This window comes from Sesamum indicum, linkage group LG15, assembly GCF_000512975.1.
Source record: "Sesamum indicum cultivar Zhongzhi No. 13 linkage group LG15, S_indicum_v1.0, whole genome shotgun sequence".
Taxonomy (NCBI): Eukaryota; Viridiplantae; Streptophyta; class Magnoliopsida; order Lamiales; family Pedaliaceae; genus Sesamum; species Sesamum indicum.
The window spans coordinates 2,333,916-2,361,792 of NC_026159.1; the positions used below are offsets into that span (position 1 = coordinate 2,333,916).

A 27,877-nucleotide genomic window follows, 5' to 3' on the forward strand; every position below is an offset into this window, starting at 1 on the left:
TGGTCGTCCCTTTCTTCTATAGAATGACAAGATAAAGACAATGGAAACACTGTGTATGTATGACGACGAAATCCTCGGTACCTAAATTAATATTAATACAGGATTAAAAGGAAAGAGAAGGGACAAGGAAACCAGGTGTAGGAAGACAAGGCTGAGAGTTTGTGTGCGCGCCGGGGAAGAGAAAAAGATTGAGTGGGATGGACATGAGATAACAGAAAACAGAGCAAAAATTATCACCAGCAGATGAAGACATGGCCCATGCAGGTCTCGAACCTGCGACCTTCGCGTTATTAGCACGATGCTCTAACCAACTGAGCTAATAGGCCAATGTTGTTAGTTTCGTCTCTGATAAGTCAATATGCTAAGCCATATTCCTAGTTATACTGCTGGTCACAATGCTATGAATATGTTAGTTTGACTCTTCACCAATTACAATACTATACTTCAACTTGTTAAAGATATGCAAGAGAAGCGATGACCTGAAAATGAGTCTGTATTAATTAAACGTGAGAGTCTTTCATTTTAACTCCCCTTGTTAATGTGAAATTAAAATCACAACTTCTCCCTACACCAATTGCCAATCCACACGCATTCTTCAAAATTCCCCATATTTACTTCATTACACCTCTAAATTAAATTATTTTAATTTGTTTTTCAGTTCCCACTATTTTTAAAAAAAAAAAAACAAAAGAACCCATAAAACATATCCCATAATGTGTTCTCAATTTTTGTTATGAGAAAACTGCAGAAAAGTGTCCTCCTTTTTTCCATTTTGTTATGATACACCTTTTCCCTTTTTGCTTTCTTTTAAGATGTAATAGTGGGAAATTCATTTAGCACTCGAAATAATTGTTTTTCACTAAATTTAGTACCCGAGGGTAAGTGCAAGGGATGACCCTTTTCTAACCAAAAAGAAAAGACTCATCCCCATTGCCTTTATAAGACTGTAAATATTTGATTTATAATAAATCAATTAATCCCATAATAGACGAATTTATTTATTATACGAAAACAAATGTCAGGATATCAGATATAATTTTACGAACCAGAGAATAATTAAACTAAACCTCATGAAAAAACAACCATTACTTGTGATACGAAGGAGTTGTACCTATGATTCTTGTATGAGTGTATTCGTCTACATTTTAGAATATCTGCATGAAAATATAGCACTGCATGCAGATATGTGAACTTGACAAACATACTTTAATTAGAATTATTTTTTTAATGGAAAATAATAATAATTGAGGAGAAAATGATAAAAGGGTTGACAGTAATGGGACTCGTCATTCATAATGGGCAACGGCCCCTCATTCGCATGATGCGCCGGCAAATACTCGTGTTGAAGGCCTACTCCTCATCCACCTGTCGCATCATGCCAAGGGTTGAAATTGTCTGTGCTGTCCACCCTGCCACCGAATAATCATATGACACGTACAAATTACACTGTGGGCTTACTGTGGGAACGCCGAAATACACACGGGTCTTTTGACGGATATTCGAGAGAACTGAAAAGACGTCGTCAGTCGCTCTTCTTTTTTCCTGCTGCCTTTAACGGACTGAAAACGGTTGTTTACTTATATATTTTTACGGACTGGTGGACTAAGGTTGTCTCCCACCTCTCTTTTCGAATATTTTCTTTTTGCATTTCAAGATTATTATTTTTAGAGAAACAATATATATATATATATATTATTTTTTAGATGGAAATTCCATTTTTACTTACTATTATGTATTAACTTTTTTTTTCTTTTTACAAAAAGAAAAAGAAAAATATAACACTAACAAAGAAAGATATCGTAAAAAATAAATCCACATAATATTGCATAAATTTGATAAAATTCAATGGACATAATATGTTGTCATCGCACCCATATCATCACGTTTCATTGTTTGTTCTTTATTTATTAATTAAGATTCAGAACAAAAAATAACGTAACATCAACATATCGTATACATTATCATAAGTTTCATGTTTGCATGATATATCGTCATCATGATTAATACCCCTCAATAGATTTTTAGACTACATTCAAATTTTACATCCTACGTAATATTTTTTTTAAAAAAATTATTTGAATAATTCTAAATTAAAATAATTTTGAATATTTTCGTATTTCAACTATATTTTATTAAATATTAATGTATTTCACTTATTTATTTCAAATTTAAATCCATCTGTTCAAATATAATGTTAAAGAAATAAGGTATCCTCTTTATGAAAATATATAATTTGAATCCTTTAACTATATATGAAGTAGGGAAATGTAATGTTGGAGTGATGGGACAAGAATGAGGAGTAGTAATGTGTGAAAGCCGACATCACAGTTGGGGTGTTGGTTTGTCATTGTCATTCCACCTACACATTCATTACAAACTTTAAAATTCAAACACACACTCACACACACACTCACTCACTCTTATATATATATATATATATATGTATGCAATTTTTCGTATGACTTTTTCGCTTTATATTATCCCTACGTACAATTTAATATATGTCCACATATAATAATAAATTGACGTCATATTTATACTTATATATATTTATTAATTAATATATATCACAATTCGAGTATAAAAAATAAATAAAGTTCTTGCATATTTTTCAGAATACGTATACACGTACAAATACTATGCGTATAGAAATGATACCTATATAAGTTGAACTCGGCTACCGAATAATTCTTTTGTAAACATATGTTGACATACTTTGTATATTATTATCCGTTCGAGAACTAAAAGGGTGTTTGTTGAGCTTATAAGTTTATCAAAACATCTTATAAGATGTCTTAAACTTTATAAGTTTTTTAAAATCAGATTTTTTGGATCTTGTAAGCAAAAATATTAATTTATACAATTTCTAAATTATGAAAGTTTGATGGCTTTATTTGTTATTATTACAGTATAAAAAGTTTATTATGTCATACGTACTGTCTAACATATTATAAGTCCCGTCATTTTATTTGTTCATATTTAATTTTAAAAGCTTATTTTTTTAATTAACATATATAAATACGATTAAAATATCTTACAAGATATTTGAAATAAGTTTATCTAAATATCCTGTAAATGCAGAGTATACAACGACCGACCTATATTTAACCAATTAGGGGTATTGCTATATGTGCCATGTTTTAAAGCGACTACTTTTTGAAATAAGACGAAACTAAGTGATTATTGAATAATTAAGTACGCAACGACTGACATAAATGGTGAAGATTACCTCCCCCTTCTTCCATCTTTTTCTACCAAATAAGAAGCTCATTTTTGTATCCATTTCTCGCAAATTTTGCATATGAAAAGTGAAAACGTAAATATTTAGTCCAACTTATAGTCTAGATTTGATGCGGGTTGGGAGACCGGGATGACGTCTAGGTAGTCCAATCCAGAGGTGTTTAGGATTTGAGAAAATGATCGGATCGTTAAAAAAACCCTCGACTATCCTCCGATATTTAAGTTGATTGTGTGTGAAATATAAAATTCTCTCAATCGAAATGACGTATAGCCCAAACTGGACATGGGGTATTTATAATGCCAAATATGCATATCTGTACGAGTCCACATGTCGTGATCTTAACTTTTCAGACGTTGGATATATAATGGATTGGTTATGGTTCCGGATCATTGGGTCCGGCTGCCACTTGATTCAACTGAAAAATCCATGAATTCTTATCCTGTTTAAGCATTTTGAGGTCCATTAGGGGAGGGGATAATAAATAATAAAAAGAATAAAAAAGTGGCTCACGAGCTTTTGAACACAATTACTTGGGCTTGAGCTCAGCTCGTGAAGGAGCTTAAGCTCTTGTCGTGTTAGCTTGCGAACATCTCGACTCATATTGTATCCCTACTTAGGTATGGTATGATCACACGATTAAATAAATTAATAACTTTCGGAACTAATTGGAAGGAATTAATTTTTCAATGCCTTGATTACGACATAAAAAAGGTTTAATTTATTTCATCTTAATTATGGCATTACAAGAAAATGATTTAATTTACCTAAAGTACAATTGTTAATCATTTTTGGAGAAACAAGAAGCAACTCTCGTAATTCTTTGCGGGCTATGGCTGATACGAACGTAGAATTATTGGACCTTTCAGGTTTGTCCTTACAGTACTATATTAACACTTTATTAGCATATCTACTATATTATTAATTATATATCTTTGACCAAAGGCATTAAACCTTGGACAAAAATAAATGATAAGAGATAAATAAATACTGATTATAATAAATATTTCATCACATTAAATAAGAAAAATACCCACATATCTGGTAAAATTTAAACTCATAATCTCAAATTTTTGGGATCTCAATTTTAATCACTAAATTAATTAAAATATTATTGATTTTCTTATTTAATTAATTTAAATTCAATCGAAATAAAAAAAAATACTCTAGACCAGACATAAATGATTGTAGATTCCATTTATTCATTTTGTTCCTAAGAAATAGTGTATCAAGTACACTAGTCCAAGACTGACGACCTTTTCGTGGAATAAGAGCAACTAAAGAAAACCTGTATTCATCAAGAATGTAAAAACACTTGACAAACAATAATTACAAAATATTCAAACACGTAAGACTTTATTTGATACTATAGAAAATCGTACAAGACTTGTGATTGAGTTGAAATGCAAATCGGGATGCCACCTATTTATACTACTCAAGAGAATTCTAGATTACATGGAGAAATTAAAAGCCTGGCCAAAGTAAAGACATAGGAAATACAAACTTACGCAAAATTAAGATGTGCCAAACATGACTGATGGGAAAACTTCATAGTTTTGGAGGGGGGCAAAATATATTTTGTGAAGTTCTGTGATTAGCACCAGTTGATGCAGATACAAGTTTTTGTCGAACTAAAAGTAGGCCTAAACCCTTATATTTATTTGGTAAATTTTCTAAGCGTAATGATAATTACAAGTTAGTATTAAAGGAAAACAAACTTTTTTCAATAAAACATCGTAAAACAACTAAAATTTGAACTATATCAAAATTACACGAAACTTGAACAAAAATAGGCCTAAACCCTTTCATTTTTTTGGTAATTTTCGAAGTGTAATAATAAGATTATCTTTTGTGATTAGTGGCAACCAAGGAGATAAATTAGCAATTTTACTCTATTTTTGTGATATCAACAGTTAATCAAAATGCAAGAAATTTCGATAGTTATGCAATTTCTATCCCAACTTTATAGCACTCGTCAATATGTTACATGCATTTTCAGCAACTTCCATTCCGTTTGAGCAGGGTTGGGTCAATAATTATTGATAACTTAAAAGGTGAATCATCAAATTCAATCAAGTAGGGAAAACGCTAGATCTCCTTGAAAAAATTGAGGTAATCTGCAATTTGATCAATCTCCATTCAGGTGACCATTAAGTCCGGTCATGTAAAGAAATATGGTCATGTGCCTTGCACATTACTTTTTCCGACCATTTTGGTTGGAATAGGACGGAAACAGCGAAAATTGCGTACTTATAGGACCGAAATGCAAAAAAAGAATCGTACAAGACTAAAAATACCAACCCCTATATTTACTGGACGAAAGTTGCAATTTTCCCGGAAAAACACCAACCCTAAGTTTTCATTTCTGATCTGCTGCTGCTGCTGCTGCACATGCCAAATCCTCTAAGCTTTCTCACAGAGAGAGAGAGAGAGAGATAGTCCAAGAACTAGAACAAGAACAAATCCACAAAAACACACACACAACACACAGTTCCTCATACTTCTTCTACTCTTCTATAAATAGAATTCTCCCTTTCCAGTTTTTGGTTTTTAGGGTTTCAATATTTTTCACTCTTTTAGTTAAAAAAGGAAGGACCAAGAGAGGAAAGGGAAGTTCTCCGGGGAGAAAATCAAAATCCAGCTGAAATCAAATAAAAAGAAGTATATATATACATACATACATACATATATATATATATATATATATATAGAGAGAGAGAGAGAGAGAGAGAGACTATAGATAGATAGTGCAGCAGGGATCATCATGGGTAGGGGGCGAGTGGAGCTGAAGAGAATAGAGAACAAGATAAATAGGCAGGTGACATTTGCCAAGAGAAGAAATGGGCTGCTCAAGAAAGCTTATGAGCTTTCTGTGCTCTGTGATGCTGAGGTTGCTCTCATCATCTTCTCCAACCGTGGCAAGCTCTACGAGTTCTGCAGCTCCTCCAAGTATCTCCCTCCCTCCCTCCCTCCCTCTCTTTTTCTGTCTTTGTGTTGATTTATAAATAATTGACGTTGTTCTTTTGTTTGTGGGCTCTCTCTGTATGTTCCTTACGCGGTTCTTGGTTTTAGGGAATTAAGGTTGTTTTGGTTCTTGCTTATGTTTCTGTTCCACTCCTGGATTCTTATTTAGGTTTCTTGATAGTGGTTTAATTTTCTGATAATTTTTGGTTGATCTCCACTTTCTTCGCCTCTTTGTCTTGATTTACAGCTTTTGATTTCCATGGAATCAAGAAATTGTTTTTCAGTCTGACAATTTTTAACTGGTTTTAAGCCTGATCTATCTTCTTTTTCCTTTTGTTTTCTTTCTTCAAAAAATAGAAAAATGTGAGATGCTGTACTTGCAAAGATTTTTTCACCAAGACAAAGGAGTAACAGCTTTGATCTTTCTTTTTTTCAGGAAAAAGATTAAGGAAAATGAAATTTCTTCTAGGGTTTTTGGAGTTGAATCATTTGCAGTTTGTGGCTCAGAACATTAATTAACTACTTAATTTAAGTGAATTTCTGCTGCGATGGACAGCATAGCTGAGACAAAGGGCTCGGCCAGCACATATGTTAGCTTTGATTCCTTCATATATTGACATGACTTATTTGTTTTCATTCAGGTGGAAAAACTTAATTGACAGGACAAGATCAGAGCTTTTTAAGTTTCTTCATCACTTCTTTTTGGGTGCCTGAAATAAAAATTTCAGCTTCTGTCTATTTTCTGCTAATTTTGGGTTCACTAGCTAATAAATTTTCTAATTAAGTTCAGATTATTAATGAGTTGCAAGCACAGGGGAGGTACGTAATTTGTGTACAGAAGCCAAAGAGAAAAAAAAGCCCTTGAAACATAATTTGAATATATATATAGGAAATTATTATGAATTTTTACATCTAGCTAGGTTCTAATAGATTTTATTATATATGAAATTAAGTGCTAATTAAATAAATGTCTCACCATTAATTATGTTATATGGTTGAAGTCTTGAATATGAGGCTGAGATGGACCAATGGGAAAAAAGTAATTTTAGTACTGCAAGTATAAATGAGTCGGTGGCAGTTTTGATTCATTTTAATTTTTTTTGTTAAAAAAAATGGTGCATTGAGAACTTTTGTTGCTCGAACTTACTAATTTGACTAGAAAATGTTACACGTACGATCACGTGACGGCTACAAATTTCAAATATTTACTGGTAAAAAATTAGTTATTTGTATCAACAGATGTTCTTAATATGTTGTCATTTTAAACCTACTTTTTTTTTTAATTGCGAAAATAAATTTCAAATGAAGAAAAGACAAAAATTGTACCTTTTTCTTAATTAATTAATAGACTTCATGCATGGCATGCAGTATATATACTCATGCATAGCTCTTCTATATATATAATGGCAATTTGAAGCTCAATTTAACTATGTGACGTGGGCTCCTTTGGCTAATTTAGAGATCATGAACAAATTTAATAATATTCTAAACTCCAAATTATCTCCATGGATATATAACTGCATTGACTAATATTTTTGTAGTAAACTTTTCATCTCTTAGTATTATATACTTGCTTTGCATCTTCTCCAATTCAATCTACCCAAATTCTTGCGATCACGTACGTCATACATGCAATAATATCTATTTTGTGAATGTACGTACACATTGGATCGGAATGTATGTACATCATTCACAAGATTCGTGTAATTTAATTGCTGCAGAACTTATGTTGGTTTGTTGGAACTATAATTTGAGTCTATTCACCAACCACAATAGAAAAAATGAATTTCAAACTGCCTAATAATTAATATATGCCTTAATTTGTGAATGTGGTCAGCATGCTCAAGACTCTTGAAAGGTATCAAAAATGCAGTTATGGCTCGCTAGAAGTCAATCATCCCGGCAAGGATATCGAGGTATTCTGATTCTCAACCTTGATTTTTACAAATTGCGGCTTGCTTTGCTACAAAAACTCAGAAACCTTGCTATTGTGATGATGATTATATATACTTAAATTTTATATCACTTCAAGAAAATATATAGGTCAATAGTTATAAAAAAAAAATATTAAAATCAGCATCAAGCTAATTATGAAAGGAAATTCTTGTTGCTAATTTATATTATTTAATACAAAAGTTTGAGCCATTTTGAGCCATTTTCTTGTAGGGTCTCTGACCCACAACTGTTCCTTGACTTAAATGATTTCCTCCTCAACTGCTTAAGCTTTTTGAAACGATAATTATTTAATAATTTTTAAGATGTGTAGCCCTCAAATTGTGCCTCAAGTACAGAAACATGCTGAATTACATGTAATTTAACTTTGGAATTTCTCTAGCAGCAAAGCAGCTATAGGGAATATCTGAAACTGAAGGCCAAATATGAGTCTCTACAACGATACCAAAGGTATTCAAAAATTTCATCTCGATTATATATCCCTAGTAGCCTATGCTTGAGCTGCTAGTATATATATTATAGAAAAAATTGTATTTTTCTTCGTGTAACTTTGTGTCTATACGATATGAGAATTTTGTAATTAATGAGATCAAAAGTGTATAGATTTTAAGTTACGGGACAAAAAGTACTATATCCCCGATATGATGCAGGAAGAATTGTGTATTGTACGTTTTGAACTCTAAATATGGTGGCGGTTGCAGGCAACTTCTTGGGGATGATTTAGGGCCTCTAAACATCAATGACCTTGAGCACATTGAACATCAATTGGAGACATCACTGAAGCATATTAGATCGACAAGGGTAAGCTAAAACCATAAATTGATTGTCATATATATCGTTGTAAATTATTAAGCTTTTTTAATCTTGAAATGTATCAAGATATCAGCAGTAAGAGTTGGTTTCTTTGGTGGTAATTTTGGTATTGGGGAAATAATATTTTTCGTTCTGTGGCTTAGGATTTTTACACTTTTAATCCCGTGAATTTAAAAGAATAGCAGTTTCGATCCTATGACACCTTTCTTTTAGATATTCAAGGAAAAAAACCACGTGTTTAGCACATGGCTGTTAAGTGTTGAGTCTGAAAGTTTAACGGCCATGTGGCTTTTCCATCAAATATTTAGAGAAAATGTGCAAAAAATTGCTCCTTTTTTTAAAGTTACATGTCCAAAAGTAATAATCTCATAGTCAATGGGACAAAACTGATAAGTCTCTAAATTACGGGACGAAAAAATGTTATTCCCTTGCATGCTAGCACAAAATTATACTTAAGATAATGTTTCTAATCTGTAATATATTGTGCACCAGTCTCTGATTGATTAATTTTAATACATGTTCTAACTTTATTATATGCGTGCAGACGCAGGTTATGCTGGACCAGCTTGCTGATCTTCAGACAAAGGTGCCCCCATGCACCAACTTTGACATTAAATTATAATTTTGATTTCATATTTTCTATTACTAATTGTAATTGACATGATCTTATATGTAACATATAATTTATTATTCAACTGCATGCAGGAGAAATTGATGCTTGATGCTAATAAGGCTTTAGAGAGAAAGGTCAGTTATTAATAAATAAAACATGTGTATTCAGTATTGATTGCCATAAATTAATATTTATTATGTAATATATATATTGTCAGCTGGAAGAAATATATGCTGCAAATCAGCTTCAGCAATCATGGGTAGGAGGGGGGGAGCAAAGCAGCACATATACCCATCACCACCCTCACTCTCAGGGCTTCTTTCAGCCTCTTGACTGCAACTCTACTCTGCAGATTGGGTAATTAAACTTTCCACTTAATTCCCTTTCAATTTTCAATTTGCTTCAATACCAGTTGAAAATTTTAGACCTATCGATCAAGTCTGGATATATATACTTGGATGTGATTGATGTATAATTTGAGATGAAGAGAATCATGTGTTAGAAATATAGCTCGGGTTAGATGCATGCATGGTTGACTTAGAAGTACCAAATACATAGGTTGTTCTTTGTGGGATCAATTAATTCTAGTAATTGACTAGTACCAAAATTTTGGGCATCCGAGCAATGGTCAATTAGGTGGGGTTTGAACTGTATATATCATTTTGCAATAAAGCCAACATTTGATTTGAGAATGATCAAGACAGGTGCCTAACCATCAGATGACAAGATAAAATCATAAACATACCAAACGAACACAACAATTTAATGTGTTGCACGTGTATAAAATTGTGGGATGGTCTGATATAAATCTCACTACTGACACGACATGGTTCTCATCCTTTATTACAGAAATAGGGAACGTTCCTCCTATTATTTTCGGAACTTTTGCAATTAATCTTGATCTTCTCTATGAAAAATGGCAGGTATAATGATCCGGTGAGCTCGAGCCAGATGACAGCAGCAACCGATGTGCAGAACGTGAACGGGTTGATCCCAGGTTGGATGCTCTGAACTGCATTGTAAGAAATAAAAACCGTCGTCCTAACATGTCATAGAAGCATATATGCTGTGTCTGAAGAAGAGATGTGCTTCCACTACTATCTCAATAATGGAATGCATCTGCAGTAGTACGTACTGTTAGTAAAATTGGAGTCTTGAACATGATGGGATCATTTGCTCAAATTTCCAACTTTTATCCAAGTTTGTGTATGTATGTATGTATGTATGTATGACATTTGCTATATGTCAAAAAGTAACAGGACTCTGTACGATTGGCTCTATCTTTCAAGCTCATCACGAACGAAGAAACTCCATATTGTTGTACTTAAGTACTTTGGATGGGTGCTGGACTCTTAATTAACGTTGTGTGCGGACAAATTCTTGAATCTCGTTCGAATATCATATAATTAGATGATTAACACAGATCAGAGTCTGCTGATATGATGTCTGCTGATATTTTATTTATATATTATTTTACGATAATGTGTGTCTGCAATTAAAATATAAATATGCAACGTAACGGGCCATTTTTAATTTAAGTAATTAAACTGTAGCTTTTTTAAAAAAAATAATTAATTGTACAAATTTATTTATGTGTTCCATATACAATAAGAATCGGATAGAAAAAAATTAATTTTTGCTAGAGCAACATTTGATGTCCGATAATATTTAAATATAATGTTACATAGTATTATGTTTATGCAACTAAAAAATCAATATGCAACGTAATGGGACATTTTTCATTTATGTAATTAACATATATTTTTTTAAAAAAATACAAATTCATTTTAATGCGCCATATACAATAATATTTACAATACAATAATATTTACATATATGTACGAGGTAAAATTTAATGGATGCAAGAGGAGAAGTGGTAATTGACTAGGGCCGGTTCATCTAGGCCCAATTATACAAGTCGTTATGGACCGTAAACTCCTCGGATCATGCGGGCTAACTGCTCATCTCCTCATCAATTTTTCATCAGACAACACTTGTTGAAAACAAAATTTCAAGCAATTTTCAACCAAAGTACAGAACCTGAGAAAATTCTCACAACATCAAACACAAAACGAGTGAGACTTTTAATCTGTTTTCATCGTTGAGAATTGTTCATGAAACGCACCGCCACATAAATAACGATCATTTTTGTTACTACGCCCTAATTTATTTGGCGAAGCTGATGCCGTAATATTAATTTTACTTTAATAATATTTTTTGATTATTTAATATTGATAAATTAACCTATATTAATTATTGATTATAAAAAATTCATGATATTATCATATTAATTTTTTAAAAAAAAGATAAATAATTAGCATGTTGGGGCAGACATAGCTTCTTCGCACTAATTGAGTTCCAAAACCAGGACAAATGCTGTCTTCCACTCTCCCACCAATGATGAAGAATAAATTTTATACTCACATCATTACCTCAAATTGCACATTAATTAACTACCACATACACTACTTCAACATCTCCACATTTAATTAATTAATTAATTTTGTCCTAACTTGACTCAGATTGTAAATGTTATCCTGACGGCTGTGGTGGTGTTATGACAATATTTCACATGTTTGTCATAATTACATCACTGCCCGTAAACTAGGAATTGGAATAGCAACTGAATCTACACATCATTTCATGTATTCAATTGTTGAGATGTACACAAAATAGGTATTTTAGCTTAATTTCGTATAAATTCTAATAAAAAAAGGTTAGAAAGTATATATTAAGATAATACATTAATATAAATATTTTGATTTATAAATAACACCAAAACGTAGTTATGAAAGAAATTAAGAAATAAATAAATAATTAATTGATTTAAAATTTTAAAAATAAATGACATACCAAAATTAAGTGAGACACCTAAAGAGTGCTCTCACTTAATATATAGTATAGATAATGAAGAATCCCAAAAGTTATTTGAACATATTCATTCTACAATTTTATACAATTCGTGCCTATTTCGGCTTGAAAATATGTATCGGTGTGAAGACAAAATTTTGAGATATATAAAAAAACTAGTACCGTCAATGTCATTCATCCCCTAGAGTAGGAACACATGATCAATGCGGTACCAAATGATGAAATTTTCAACGTTAATAAGGCTTTTTGTGATGCTCCAACCAAGACAGTCAATAACTTACGTGACGAAGTTCGGTGGCGTGCCATGGGACATCAAGAATTAACTGTATTTTACATTCCAAACTTTAAGGAAGTAATACGATAAATTAAGAATACATGGCAAAAAAAAAAAAAAAAACTAAAAAGAAAGGTTTGGAGTAGATGAGATGTAAGAGAGCAGGTGAGAATTTTGAACAACAGCAGGAGATTAAAAAACCATCATATTTAGAACTAAACAGTTTGAGCAATTATTTCTGGACACCCCAAGAAATCAAACAGGACAAGAATAGTTTCCATAAATAGAGCACTTTGAAAATTGCACAAGTGGTGCCTCTTTTAGCCAATCAAGCAGCATTTGGTGAAGCTTTGTAAGGAAGAAGAGACCTTTTACCTATTTTGTGCAACTTGGATTCATCACTTTGCCCCACCCCCCACGTGAATTTCCTATTTCAAATAATCATCATCAGATATATACCCACACACTTTGTGACAGGCTTCCAGGTTTCCTTCAATGGTAAGAATTCTTGTAAGGGGCATTTTCGTAAATTCCCAATTCGGGAAATCATGAACAGGTGTTCCAATTTCACTTCGGTCCTAACTCCCTGTAGCTCCGATGTGATTCTTGTATTTCGGCAGTGTATAATGTTATTGTCTCTTCTTCGAAGTGACTATTTTACCCTTAATTCTTGCATACGTACCTACCACCCACTCTCTTGTTTGTACTTAAATGTATAATCAATTTTTTTTTTATACAAATTAGTTTCAATCAAATCAAATCAATTACAAAACAAATATGATACACTTTATTGTGATTGGTAACTTTTTAAAATCGTACACCAATCATATGAGACATTAAAAACTAATTTTCTTTTAGTTAACAAATACAATTTGTCTGCAAATTATGAGACATTAAAAACTATGAAAAGGAAATATTGTAAGCGTGCATGCATTCCCCTATCACTAATATTGTTCACTGCACCATTTTCCAGGTATGCAGATAAGATGGGATCTTGCGATATTTGAATCCATTCAGTAATTCACGGAACGTGTTTCTACTGAAAAAAAAATATAGTAAATAGATATGCGGATTCAAGATTTATAACAACAATAAAGGAAAGAAGTTGTTAATTTTCATTGTCCTTTAATTTGATTTTTTCAATAAATTTACCTTGGACCCAAATTAAAGGCCTCGAAGACCTAAATATTTAAGGATTTATAGACCGTTCATTTTGGTACTATTTACCAAAATCTAGAGTATAATATAGGGAGTTGCATATGATCATGGTCCCCATGATTCAACTATTTTGTAATTATGTGAGGAAATATCTCTAACAACGATTGGTTTGGGAGCATAATTGGACCACCCTGTGGGAAAAAAGACAATTAGGTTTAACAGCTCAAGTTGTACGAATATTATTAAGATACTATAATTCATTCACATTTACCTAAGGCAAAATTCGTACACATTGAGTGGACCACTGTTCCAATTTGGATGTAATACCTTTGCCTTTGAGGCTCCCATGAACCTTTCAAGACTCTTCTTCAATTTAATGCCATCATTTCTAGTACCATTTTTTTGTTTTATTACATGAGTAACATCTGCACTGCTATATTGTCATTAGTCTTATATTGATTGCAAATGAAAAGTTTAAGCGACTTATCAACATCACTGCTTCATCTTTCTAGTGATGTGCGTTTTTAGGACAAAAAGCGTGAAGCTCATATGAAGTAAGAGCATATAATGCATTGCGTAATAGAACATCAATAATTTCACATGCCACATCAATAACAAAATATTGTATTGCAACGGAACACCAAGCGCATCACACATCACATCAGTAATAAAATTTTATGTGAGACTGGTGTTGTGTCTAATGGTATGTAAAAAACGATAATAATTTTTCTTTTTTTTACGATTATTTGTTTAGATATGGACTCATTCTATTAAAATTTGGATGAAAAATACTGACATCTACGAATTTTTTTTACATAAATCTCAATTTTACCCCTCATTTAATATTCCTATATATATTTATTGTACTTATAAAGGGGTCATGAACATAGTATACATACATATATATATATATATACACGGGGAGTCAAGTTAAAATCATTGTATTTTTTTCTTTATAAGTACAAAATTATTATATGAAATATTAAACAATGCGTAAAATTAAAAATTTATCTATTTGATTTTTTGTTGATATCAATATTTTTTATTCAAATACTAACAGAAAGGAAATCAAGTGTAAATAATGAATTTTTAAAAGAGATATAAATATAATTTTAAAGCCTTTTTTTTTAAAAAAACAATATAATTTTGCATTTGAATTAACTCTAATTAGTGAGTAGTGGTTTTTTTGGATTGACGAAATTAGTGATTGTAATTTTTATTTTATTTTATTTTTGGACATGAAAACATGACTGTAATTATTTGTGAGAGAATGTAAAAGAGGATTGGTAGATGAATTGTAGCTTTCTCCCCATTACGCGGGTCCAACTGTGGAGCTTCAGCTGTACAATCGGAATGAACAGATCGCTGCCACCGGACAGCTGATTGGAGCACATTCGATACATTATGTACCTATAAGTTTGAAATAATACATCAAAAGTACTAAAATATTCTGGTACACGTACCATATTAACGTTATATTTAATTTTCAGACATGGATACAATTTAATGTTTTCAAGGTCATGTGCATTAATATAAATTATCGACTCAATTTCAATCTTACTATTATTTCTTAGTTAAGTGTTGCATAAGAATATTGAAAAAATTCAATTAATAAAGCGGTATAATAAATAAATAAGCATAATTGAAGGGTCCACTTTCTTGCGGTTAGGTTTAGGGGTGGACTCGAGTTTTGGAAATTCGGATAATTTGGATTGGGTACCCAAATCTTACCTATTTTTATTGGGTACCCAGCGGTTGAATACTCGAATTTTTTTTTTTAAAAATAAGCATCATTGATTTTGATTTAATGTTACAAATCAATATAATATAAATTTTAAGGAAAAAAACACTTGAAAAATTAACTTAAAGCTGTACAAAATAGAAACTGAAACTGTTTTCAAAACAACCTTTGTTTTGGCAGTTTTTGATTTTTTTTTCAATTTCTTTGAATGCACAATTTTAATTATCATCATTCAATTTTTTTAATATATAATAAGTAAGAAATTTCAATATATAATTAACTAAACAATAAAAGAAAAAAAATAATACTAACCTTTAAATTGGTGTTCTAATCCCATCATACATTTTAAACTTTTAGAATTTGAGAGAAAGATGATGAATTTTTTATGGGATTGAATGTTTTAACTGAGGTTGTACGAATTGCAGAAAACCTGTGGCCCAAATAGAAACACTAACGACATACACCACATTCTGTCCAATCCCCATTCGAAAACGCATCATATATACCCCCCCACCCCACCCCACCCAAAAACCCTTCTTTCACCCTTTCCCATTTCTTGTTTTCCCCACCCCCTACCAACCAGCGACACCCCATGCCATGAATATATATATACATATATATATATATATCGAAAGAAACAGAAAGAAAGAGAGAAAGAGAGCATATGGTTAAAGGGACATAAGTTATTGACCAAAGTAGAAAGCAGCATATAATGTCAGCCCACCTCTCCTTCTCATCTTTTATTGCTCGTTTCTGTGTTTTTGTGAAACATATCTCAATGGCATGCCAATCGCTCTATCCAACATTTTAGGGTTTTCTGCACACACACACACACACACACATATATATATATATAAGGTTGAGTATTTGAGAGAGAGAAGGAAAAGGAATTGATATGGGGAGAGGTAGGGTTCAGTTGAAGCGGATCGAGAACAAGATCAGCAGGCAGGTGACCTTCTCCAAGAGAAGGTCAGGTCTGCAGAAAAAGGCTCATGAGATCTCTGTGCTCTGTGATGCTGAGGTTGCTTTGATTGTTTTCTCTACCAAAGGAAAACTCTTCGACTACTCCACTGATTCCAGGTCTCACTCCCCTTTTTTTTTCCTCTTTTTCCCACAGATATATCTTCCTCCTCTCATACAAAACTCTTGCATTCCTATCTGTTTAATTTTCAAGATGCCTAAACTTTTTATGCTAATTATCTATACCCTAATTTAATTAATTTGGTTTCTTAATCAGAGGTACGTTTACTTGCTTTTTCTTTTTCCTCCGACCTCATGTATATGTCTTATTTGACTTCTTCTGTGTTTGTCCTAATTGTACTAGTTTTTTCTTTGTAAGAACAGTATAAGAGATCAGGCACCAGAACTCATCCCACATTAATAATTAGCTTCCCACATCAAAAGCACAAACTGCCTACTTTTGCTGTTGCTGTTGGGAGACAAATATAACAGTATAATATAATCTCCAATTCTGATACTTGTTTGAGTCAGCCTGCAGGATAAAGTGACAATCTATGGGGTCCTAATCTCACTTATATTAGTTAACTAACTGCTGTATGATTCCCACAATTTATGTACAGTAGGTTTGTCATGACAAAAATGAATCCTGTCGGATTGAATCATAGCATTCTATATATTAAACCTCCATCCATTCTTTCTTCTTCACCAACTACTTATATTCAGCTGTGGACTCCTTACATGGCTGTTTAATTATTACAACTCCTATGATTTTGAGATTAACTCTAACCCCTTATTTAATTAAGGTGTATTAATTCCTTCGCTTCCGTGCATGCATGTGAAGTGTGATAAACATGGTGGACTACAATTAATCCTACCTGCGCTCATCTTTCTTTTTGTTCGAAATTCAAACCTTTGTAGCTGACACTAACTAAAGGTATGTGGTACGTATAGAAAAAAGTGTTTTCACAATATATATAATTATTTGGCACACAAATGAAGTATAACTTTTTTTTATAATTAATTACTATAGTGCATACTAATTAACTAATGTCTCTGTAAGTGACGTCAAAATTGTTAATTATAGCTTAAATTATAGAATAAATCAGAATTCACTATAATCAAAACGTAAATTTTCGTCCAATAATTTATAACGAAAAATGTACGAAAATGCACGTGACGATTGGAATTGAAAAAAATTTCAACTTATTGAATGCAATGTTAGAAAAGCGTGATAAATTAAATTAAATTAAAAAAAATCGAATACATAAGATCAAAAATGCAATTTTTCCACTGAAAAATTAATGTTTACTAATGGTTCTTGATATACCATTTGTATTGCCAGTTTATGGGAATATTGCCTTTTATGTCTTATAATGTCTTATATGCTATATATTTTCATAATGGTATCAAATATATATATATATATGACTTGTCAACTACATACTGAAATTTCTCTCTTTTAAAAAAAAGAACATAATATCTTTTTCTATAATTATATAATACATTAATGTTTTAATAAATTGAGCAATTGAAATAATACATTAGTTCGATTAATACATCAATACGGCTAAAAACTATAAAATAAATTTAAAAAAATAAGCTCACATAATTATTTTTCATTTGTTAGAAATACAATATATTCACTAATTTGTTGCATGCAAAGCCATTTTGCATATTTCATAGCTTCGCTTAATTCCATTATTGTTTCACTACTACACATATATACTGATTACATGGTTGCAATTTAATTCAATAATTTTGGACATTAATAGACCTAATATTGGTTTCCCTCTCAAAAAAAAAAAAAAAAAATAAAAAATAGACCTAATATTGGAAACGTTAATTTTCTTTATTGGGTGGAAAGATAATTATGTCCGCCAATATATTATTAAGCACAATACCTAATAACCAAAAGTTTAATATGAAAATTGCAACAACTTAATCAACCAAATAACAATAATAATTTAGATTTTTTCGGGTGCATCATCATCATCATTATTATTATTATTGTTGTTTTACGAAAAATATAAAGATGTATAATAACAATGCTACCCTATATAATTAAAGGATAAAACGTCAAACAACCTCAGTTATTGGACTAAAAATACATTTAAGCCTTCTTCTTCTTATTATTATTTAATTTCTATTTGTCTTTTGAAATTACAGAATGGAAAGAATTGTTGAAAGATATGAACGATACACTTACTCCCACCAAAAAGTAAGCACGGATTCTGAACAGGTACTACATTAGCAACCTTTTAATTATTTCTTTTTTTCATGTTCTAAGATTAATCTGTCTTAACAACAACAAAATATATATGTCTACACTGTTTGGTGGAATTCTCCGATTTTTATGATCCTGAATCGTTAACCGGAAGAACATATAACCATCAACAAGATTACAAATACGCAGATGTTTGTATAACTGTTTCCCGAATTGGTATGATTAGCACAGAGTTGTCAGACTTATGCCCGTTTATTTTTATCCTTGAGATCAATGCTACGTTTTAATTTTTTGGACAATTGAAGATTTTAGTACATCCTGTGGTGAGTCAACAAGTTGAATAACCACCAAATTTTCATGACCCGCTTACCAGTGTTTTAAAACACAAACATTGTAAATGTCTATACAACATTAATAAAGCATATCATGTAACATCAGAAGCATCATAACATACGACACCTCGTATCAAACTGTACTAATACATCAAGAACACAAATACTGACTGATGAATTCAGAACTAAAAATTTGAAGGGGTCAGAGAAATTATACTTAGACATTAAGTTGACAGTATCTTGGAAGACCAATAGATGTTGATTCTTTGTTTTTGTCGTGATGATTGTTGTATATGTTTGGTTATGATGTAGGAAAATTGGTGCCTCGAGTATCCAAAACTGGTGGCTCGTGTTGAACTTCTACAAAGAAATATGAGGTACGTAACAACCTTCTAATACTTGCAAATTTGACTGTAACATTTCTGGATCCTCCATCCAAAGGGCCGGGATGTTATGTTCTTGAATTTAAATGTAATCAAGTGTCCAATTAGGTAATTATGTAGTGAAATTGCTCTATGTTTTGGCTTCCTTGTCATTTTACTATTTTGATATAAATCAAACTCTCTTTAAAAATGTAAAATTATACTTTCTCTGAAAAAAGTTTTAAAATTACACTTACACCCCCTCTAAGTTTGTTACGATTTGAAAGAAAAAATGATGACTTTATAAAATAAGTTCATGAATTTTTAAATTTATCCCTTATTTGACGTTCCCATGTAATAATTTTGTACTTATAAAGAAACAAATATAATGATTTAAACCTCATTCCATATATATTTATATTATATTTATCCATTTATAAGTACAAAATATACATGAAAATATTTAAATAAGAGGTCAAATAAAAAATTTAAGTAACCTCTTTTGCTTATATTAGCATTTTTTTTTCGAACCCTAATGGGAGGAGATCATGTGTAAATTGATAATTTTTTAAGGGTGTAAGTATAATTTCAATACTTTTTTGGAAGAAAATATAATTTTATATTTTTAGAGGGAGTTTAAGTATAATTAAGTTTTTGATATTGTAAAGCGTCTGATACGTACTCACATTTGCTATGGAATTCATAATTACTACACGATTTTACATACTAACAAAGATATAATTAAGTGGGTGATCAAGGAACAACTTACAATTAACGAATCGTGTGCCACTGTGTAGTATTATAATAATGGAATACTTTACATTAATAATTTCTGACCTATGAATATTTACACAAATTATCTTTACTTTTTTGGATAATTACACTTACAATTAAGAGAAATATCAACGTCGTTTACATAAACCATCCCTACTTTTTAAAAAATTGCACATATATCACCAAAAATGTCGACATCATTGCACAAAGTACCAATACTTTATGGCTGTCGGATACGATTTTTGTAATTAAGCGAAAGACATACTTAGTTTATATTATAAACAGACTATAGGCCATACTGTAAATGTAATTATCCCTAACAATATACCTCTATTATGTGGTTAAATATTCACAATTCCATATTGGATAAAAAAAAAAATCGCAATTCCATAGTTTGTTCTGGTAAGAAAAGTCTACAATTAATTCATATTCTCTCATGAATTATGCATCTAATATATGTTAAAAGGAGATATTTACAATTATTGAACTTTGAGAAAACAAGTTGAAGCATTTGTATTGGTTTTGCAGGAACTATGCGGGACAGGATTTGGATTCCCTGAGCTCCAGAGAGCTGCACAGTTTGGAGCAACAACTTGAAAGTGCTCTGAAGAGAATCCGAACAAGAAAGGTACCCTAAATCAAAAGCTAGTTTTTGTAAGTATTTCAGAGTACTGCTGCTCCGTTATAGCAGATATATATTGGTTTGATCTTTGTTTGATACTAAAACAACAAGCAGAACCAACTGATGAACGAGTCCATATCTCAGCTTCAAAGAAAGGTAACACCACTTACTTATTCTTCTTTTATTTTTCTGCCTCTATAAATGTGAGGAAGCCAACAAGAACTCAGATGTTGCTCTACAGCTTGTTGCACAAAACAAAACAGTTATGGAATAGCTTCAAATGTACACTTTTCCAACATTTTGAAACGTTTAGTTCAAAGTCTTGAGGCCAACAGGTTGAGTTGAGAGAGCATTTGTATGAACACTTTTATTTTTGGATTTGTTTATTTCAAAGGATTTCAAATCTTTTAACTCTCATTTTGATTTAGATTTCCGAAAATATTTGTTGAGAGGTAGAAGCATAAGACTTATTGAAAGGATGTTGGAGACTTCACATTTCCTCTTGGCATACATGACAGGAGAAATCACTGCAGGACCAAAACAACTTGTTAGCAAAGCAGGTGAAAATCTTAAGTTGACAATATGGTCATATAAATGTTGTAGTGTATAGGGTCAGTTTCCCTTCTTTTCCAGAAAACTCAAGTGATGTGATATAATGTGGCAACAGCTCAAGGAAAAGGAGAAGCAGCAAACCTTAGAGGAGCAGACACAGCAGGAACAAGAGGGTTTACCTCAAACTCAATCCACCTTCAGACTTCCTCAGTCTCCCCCAGAATTACATAGGATTCCTTCCTTGGCTATTGGGTACTAATTTGCAAGGCATATAGTAATTTTAGGAATTACTGAACCCACATAGTAACAATGACTAATGGTATCTGCATTCTGCAGTGCTGGTTCCCAGCACCGAACTGGAGATGAAGAAACCGGCAGTCCAAGTCGGCCAACCAGTTCCAACACCCTCATTCCACCATGGCTCCTCAGCCATGTGAAACCGTGATGGCAAATTCAGACATATTCCCAAGTTGTACTTTTTCATGTGGTCAGTTTTTCTATGTAAAATCTGTCGAATTAGATTCTACTTGTCACCATGTACTATAAATAAGGAAGCGAGCAATAGATTTCCTCTTTTTTCTCAGTATATATGCTTAGTTAGTAAGTATTCAAGAATACTGCTCATTCTATAGGAATACATAGCTTAATTACGAGGAATCTGAGGCTCCAAATATAAGAATGATGACAGCTGTACTTTTATTAAGATTCACATTTCACAGACAACATCAGTTAAGCACAAGGCTTTCCTTCATACATAACTAACATCCTGTGTCAACTGTCAACTGAACACATCAGGATTCAGAACCTTACTTTTTTAAAGGAGTAACGGCTGAAGCCCCAATTAAAAACTAATGTCTCACAGTTTCTTGTGATGAGAAGATATGGTGAAGAAGATACACAGCAATAACAATAGGTGAAAGTCAACTATCGGTACATTCAAACAGCAAAGTCAACCTTATTGTAGTTGCAATCTCCACCACTGACCAAATGCTCCCTGCACAGAAAACATTGAGAGTAGATTTTCCGTTACAAAATATTAGCAGGAAAGAGTAATTAAAGACAGACTCAAACTGCTGAGACGACTTCACTTACCCAATTCCATATGAAAAGCGGGCAGGATTTCTAATGTAGATACATTTTATTACAGGTTCAAAGACATAATTTTTTATGTAAAAATGTCTATTCTCCCAGCCCTATTTTAATCCTTACTTAAAATATGCCCATTGGAGGATGTGGGAAAAGATAAATCAACACAAAGACCACAACTCTTAAAGCATGTGAGCAGGATCTGGAAATATCCTTGTTATAAGTTGCACAGGGAAGTTGGAAATTCAATGGCCAAGTAGTAGCAGTTAGAATACAAGTAATATTTTAAATTTACATACGTAATAGGGGTTTCGCTGACAGCATGATAAACCTTGGAAAAAAACAAATATGCAAGACATATAGTCAGATACCTTAATCTTTCGCAAAGGCGGGCTAATGCGTCTGATCCAGTTCTTGAAGCAACATCGTGAATCTCTGATGCATTTGCTAGAGTCACAATGTTTGACAGTGTAAGTTCACACAACTCCTTCAACGAACATGCATCAGTCAACACAGCTGAATGGCCACCACCAGCAGCTAACTTCCTAACTTCACCCACACACCTACATCAAAGAAGCTTCCATCAACATGGTCTCTCATCAATTCAACAGGAAAAGACAAATAAAGTGATGACTTTTCATATGCTATCTCATACCAATCAACCGGAGATGGAGACCAAGCATATGTAGACTTCTCGTTAGCAGCCTGGCCATAACTATTGTAACCCCATCCATATATTCTCCCTTCTTTAGTGCTAATAAGTGTGTGAGAATGGCCGCAGCAGACCAGCTGCACTCCTTTGGGGATCACTAAAACAGGTATATTACGGAGCATTGCTTCAGATCCATTAGGCGTGCAAGAAAAGAACCCAGTTTGGGGGCCAAGGCCCAACTGCCCAACCTGGCCCCCACCCCAAGCATATAGAGCTCCTTTCTCAGTTAGAGCACATGTATGCACTCCACCGCATGCAATATCCTTGATAGCTATCCCATCGAGGGCGACAACACGCCTAGGCAACAGCTCTTTATCACCAGACTGAAGGGAACAATGCCCGAGCTGGCCCATGCTGCCAAGTCCCCAGGTATAGCTGTGAGGAATTATCATAAGATGGACAAAAATTAGACTACAGTTGACTGATCACCCACAAAGAAGCAGGTCAGAAATTAAATGAGTTTGCTAAATATATTTGGTAAAACCCATCTTCTTTACAAGTCTAATTTCAGGTTGATGATTTTAATTTACCATGGATTTCCTATCCCAATAGAAACCAATCCAGATAATCATGTACTGGTATATAAACTTGAAGTCCTATAAATATTGCAACCCTTTGACTGGCCATTTTTCTAGTATCATATGATGATAAGTAACACAGCCAAATCCTGTGTTGTCGGCTAGATGGGTTAAGGATCTAAGATTATCCAACAAAGCAGCTCAAGATTGGTGCAATTTTAGCTCTTTCATCCCCTAATAGAATCATTTGGTGATAAGTTCTCTCCCAAACTTTCTGTTAACCTGTGCCATGCGGTTAACCTCAATTCATATGCCTAATAGAAGAGCGTATCTCTATCATAAAATGTCCTCTGGAACACTTACACCTCGCCTTCCTCTGATATTGCTGCAGTATGGTACTCTCCACAAGAAACCTGGACAATCTTCACAAGCTCGGGGGCTTCATCAAGGAACCTAGCATACCCCTTAATTACACGAGCCCCCTGAAGGCCTTCACAAGTAATACCTCTGCCAAGCTGGCCATACTCATTATAGCCTGATTTACCAGATCATTGACAAAATTCTATTAATAAGATGCATAAAAACAAAGTTTTATAGTTCCACTCTTACATTTTCATTGAGGCCAAGATATCAAAACTAAGAGTCACAAACAGTCAAGATCAAGACATTGTGCATTGATGACTAATATCAAACCATAACCAAGCATCAACCCAAACTAGTCAATAAGATGCATGTCTTAAGATGCATAGACCAAATAAAAATATAGAGCACACGCACTAGGTACACAATCAACATTACCCCATGCTTGCAGCAACCCATCTTCTGACAGAGCAACAACATGAACAGCCCCACAAGAAACTTGACGAACACCCTGGAATAAGCGGCATGTGTAAATGAATCAGTATAGTGAATAGTAGTGACATTGTGTCACAGTAGTGCCCACTCTTTTGAGAAACAAGCCCAACTGTATCAAAAAAGACCAATGGCACTATCACATATACAAGCAAAATAAAGCCTAAAGCCACCAATTCTGTGAGCAGTTGATCCTGATAACAAGATACACGCATCAAACCTCTTTCTACACGCCCTTCCTGAAGAAAATACCCAGTGTGGTACCAACAGTTCTACTTATTATATCAAATGAGCCACCCCATTTATCATGCAGTATCCTAATCTTTGAAATTAATGAATATCTTATGGATCTGATCGGGGCAAACACAAGAAACATATTCGAGACTCTTATAGAGTGAGTTTGATACCGTGTTCGGACTAAAGTCTCCCCAAAACAGGCGTGGATAATTAGAACCCTGTAATTGGAAACAAAAAATTAACTCAGCCATAACACCAAACAAAGAATAATCAGGAATAAAATGTTCTGATTCTTATCTGAGAAACAAATTTACCTGATTCTGTCCCCATATCCACAGTCTCCTGGTTGGCATAGATCCATCATTTTCACGTGGTTCTGCAATAGCTGCAGTACAATTTGCCCCACAAGATACACATATCACAAACTCAGACTGCAAGCTCTTCACTTTCTTTGGGTATTTTCTATCCTTTTCAGTCCCATCTCCCAGCTGGCCATATTCATTAGCCCCTATTCAAAGATATGAGATCACATTTCTTAGTAACTTTACACCGCACATGCAGAAGAACTACATATAATCAACAATAGGCAGATCATGCATACAGAACCAGGATAAGCATATGACAGAGTCATGATTATTCTATAATCAAGGAAAAACAACACTTTATAAATATTAGGGACAGGAAAATGCTCCAATGATCTTCTTGTTTAAAATGCTGGCAGGTTTCATATTTCATTTATGAGCATGGCTGCCTTCTGTTGGCCATTGCATAAGGATGTACTAAATCACATCCAATGCTATTAATCCATATGATCTTTTGACATATCAGATTATAGTTCCCCTTTGCTACAGCTACATTACTGTTTAATAAAAGAAAAGAATAAGAAAAATTCTGCAAATGATTTTAAAAAATAAGTATAACCATGCCACAGAAGCAGAACGCCCAGAATAAAAAGCACCTATGTACAACCTCATGATTCACCTAATCTTTTCTTGACCTACTCCTACCACCCAATTACGTTCATTCCTCTATGTATGTCCGCGACTTAAGCCCTTTAAATTCCTCAAATCATTCAATTACCCAATCTTTCCATCATATTAACATTAAAATAAATAAATTTTGATCTAATCCGCAGTCGAAACACATAAATTTCAAGTACAGCAATACCATCATGTAATCCCCAATCAAGAATGTCAAGATTGAAATACATTCGAATTGAGAAGTGTATGTTATAATACCCCAAGTGAAAAGCGAGCCATCGGAGGCAACAGCTGCCGTGTGTTCCCGACCGCAAGCGATGTCAAGCCACCGTGAATTTCCGCCGGAAGCACAACCAAAGAGGTCAGGCGGCAGCTGCCTCGGAATCCGCAAATTCCATTCTTTACACCTCCGACCCGTTTGACCCGACTGATTGTAACCCCACACGTATATCACACTCTTGGTGGGAAGACTCGCCGATTTTGATTCCCCCAATATCTCATCAATCTCCATATCTTCTCACCAATGATCGATAAGTTGTCACAGCAGCCAGAAGACAAGAGAAGAATTTTAGGACTGATTTGAGTTGGCTGTCGTTTAATGCGTCAATTTAAGGAACGGGAAGTCGAAGTTCCTACCTTGGGAAATGGGAGAAGGAAGTTTGGTTGATTATCGAGGGAAAATTATGATGTCGGTGTTCCGAAGAGCTTGGGGAAATAAGGGGCAGCTTCCTGCCCGACCTGCCCGCTCCACGGATTCTTTCCCGGCAGACCACTGGTAACACGAATTATATATATCTTCAAAATAATATTGAGATAATTACATTTTCATCCCTTAAGATTTGATGTAACTACACATAAAATCTATTGTGGTTTGAAAGACTAGATTTAGCACTTCTAATAATTATTTTCGTCTAATAAATAAGTTGATCCGTTAGTAAAACTTTATTGATATTAACAAAAAATAAATAAAAATTAATATTTACCCTCAATTGATTTATTACTGACTTATTGTAGGTTAAACAATTTTTTTGGACTAAACTACCCTTATAACGATGAAAATAAACCTCATCATATGTACTAAAGCGTGAAAATATATGAAGGTAATATAGTTATAAAAATATTTATTTGACTTGCAATAAGTCAGTAATAAGTTAATTGGGGGTAAATATATATATTTTTTCAATTTTTTTCTAAAATAAATAAATTCGGTAAATTTCGACTAACTTATTTATTAGATGGAAACATACCTCAATGGTGTTAGATGTGTTCGTAAATTACAGAAAGTCTACGTATAATTACACAAAATTTTAGAAGAAATGCGTATAATTATACCTAATATATATATTATATTATTAATTTCAAATATAATATGAAACTTCAATTCCCTTTTATTTTTAAATAAAATAAAGAATATCTCCTCCTTAGAGATTCTTGCTAGTCAACGTACATACTTCCTTCCTACTGGAGGAAAAGTAAGAATTAATTCGTGCAAGAGAGAAAGAAATGGGGCAATTTAGGGGCGCCCACCGGAATTTGTATTTATATTGGATTAAAATATGCTAATGATATTATGTGCCATATAACAAGGAATAATTTATATGGATATAAATTTATAAAGGCGTCATCGACAAACTAAAAAAAAAAGTCTACGTCTTTTACGATTTTTTTTTTAAATCAAGGATAAATTACAACAAGTTTCGTTGAAATTTGATACGATTACGAATATCTTTAAATTGTTTGAAAATTATTGATACTCCCTTAATTTTATTAGTCGTCCAACAATTAGCTCAATTTATTAGTTTTTCATCTATTTTTTATGATGAACTTTTAAAATATTCTTATGAACTATGAATAATTTTATTTATTTTTTTAAAAAAAAATTAAAACTTTTTTATGGACTAAGTGGGCATGTTTTTTGAAAAAAAATTCAATTTTTTAATCTACGTTGTCTGATTTTTTTTTATAATTTTCTAACTTTTTTTTACAAAAAAAAAAGAAAAAACTATATTAGAGATAAAAGTTGATAATTTTAAACCTCTAT

At 32.7% G+C, this 27,877-nt stretch overlaps 3 protein-coding genes and 1 non-coding gene across 6 annotated transcripts; 2 read left to right on the top strand and 2 right to left on the bottom strand.

Annotated features, from left to right (window-relative positions):
• Nucleotides 253–326, bottom strand: TRNAI-AAU. The gene has a single exon. It is a non-coding gene; the product is annotated as a tRNA-Ile (tRNA).
• Nucleotides 5,542–10,909, top strand: LOC105177546 (developmental protein SEPALLATA 1). Of its 2 annotated transcripts, none has more exons than XM_011100738.2 (8): nt 5,542–6,187; nt 8,040–8,118; nt 8,538–8,605; nt 8,857–8,956; nt 9,513–9,554; nt 9,674–9,715; nt 9,799–9,938; nt 10,505–10,909. In XM_011100738.2, the coding sequence occupies exons 1-8, from the start codon at nt 6,003–6,005 to the stop codon at nt 10,590–10,592; spliced, it is 744 nt and encodes a 247-aa protein (XP_011099040.1). In that variant the 5' UTR covers nt 5,542–6,002; the 3' UTR covers nt 10,593–10,909. The 2 variants fall into 2 exon arrangements, with proteins under 2 accessions (XP_011099040.1, XP_011099041.1); XM_011100739.2 differs by having other exon boundaries at nt 5,546–6,187; nt 8,541–8,605.
• On the top strand, nt 16,181–22,037 carry LOC105177548 (truncated transcription factor CAULIFLOWER A). The gene is made up of 8 exons (XM_011100741.2): nt 16,181–16,705; nt 18,752–18,824; nt 19,454–19,518; nt 20,806–20,905; nt 21,014–21,055; nt 21,418–21,459; nt 21,567–21,703; nt 21,788–22,037. Exons 1-8 carry the CDS (start codon nt 16,521–16,523, stop codon nt 21,894–21,896), a joined length of 753 nt encoding a protein of 250 aa, XP_011099043.1. The 5' UTR covers nt 16,181–16,520; the 3' UTR covers nt 21,897–22,037.
• Nucleotides 22,123–26,611, bottom strand: LOC105177547 (ultraviolet-B receptor UVR8). 2 transcript variants are annotated; one of them, XM_020699013.1, is made up of 9 exons: nt 26,473–26,611; nt 26,095–26,349; nt 25,171–25,364; nt 25,027–25,074; nt 24,566–24,638; nt 24,131–24,302; nt 23,193–23,624; nt 22,909–23,100; nt 22,123–22,445 (listed from the first exon to the last, which is right to left on the bottom strand). In XM_020699013.1, the coding sequence occupies exons 2-9, from the start codon at nt 26,345–26,347 to the stop codon at nt 22,388–22,390; spliced, it is 1,422 nt and encodes a 473-aa protein (XP_020554672.1). In that variant the 5' UTR covers nt 26,348–26,349; nt 26,473–26,611; the 3' UTR covers nt 22,123–22,387. The 2 variants fall into 2 exon arrangements, with proteins under 2 accessions (XP_020554672.1, XP_011099042.1); XM_011100740.2 differs by having other exon boundaries at nt 26,095–26,602.

What these genes read in the sequence shown, in the direction of transcription:
- LOC105177546 (XM_011100738.2), top strand. Translation starts at nt 6,003, where the DNA reads ATGGGTAGGGGGCGAGTGGAGCTGAAGAGAATAGAGAACAAGATAAAT. An exon ending in GAGTTCTGCAGCTCCTCCAA is followed by an intron (nt 6,188 to 8,039) that starts GTATCTCCCTCC and finishes GAATGTGGTCAG; the next exon opens with CATGCTCAAGACTCTTGAAA. An exon ending in TCTCTACAACGATACCAAAG is followed by an intron (nt 8,606 to 8,856) that starts GTATTCAAAAAT and finishes TGGCGGTTGCAG; the next exon opens with GCAACTTCTTGGGGATGATT.
- LOC105177548 (XM_011100741.2), top strand. Translation starts at nt 16,521, where the DNA reads ATGGGGAGAGGTAGGGTTCAGTTGAAGCGGATCGAGAACAAGATCAGC. An exon ending in GACTACTCCACTGATTCCAG is followed by an intron (nt 16,706 to 18,751) that starts GTCTCACTCCCC and finishes TTGAAATTACAG; the next exon opens with AATGGAAAGAATTGTTGAAA. An exon ending in CTTCTACAAAGAAATATGAG is followed by an intron (nt 19,519 to 20,805) that starts GTACGTAACAAC and finishes TTGGTTTTGCAG; the next exon opens with GAACTATGCGGGACAGGATT.
- LOC105177547 (XM_020699013.1), bottom strand. Translation starts at nt 26,347, where the DNA reads ATGGAGATTGATGAGATATTGGGGGAATCAAAATCGGCGAGTCTTCCC. An exon ending in TGGCTCGCTTTTCACTTGGG is followed by an intron (nt 25,365 to 26,094) that starts GTATTATAACAT and finishes ATCTTTGAATAG; the next exon opens with GGGCTAATGAATATGGCCAG. An exon ending in GAGACTTTAGTCCGAACACG is followed by an intron (nt 24,639 to 25,026) that starts GTATCAAACTCA and finishes CGCTTATTCCAG; the next exon opens with GGTGTTCGTCAAGTTTCTTG.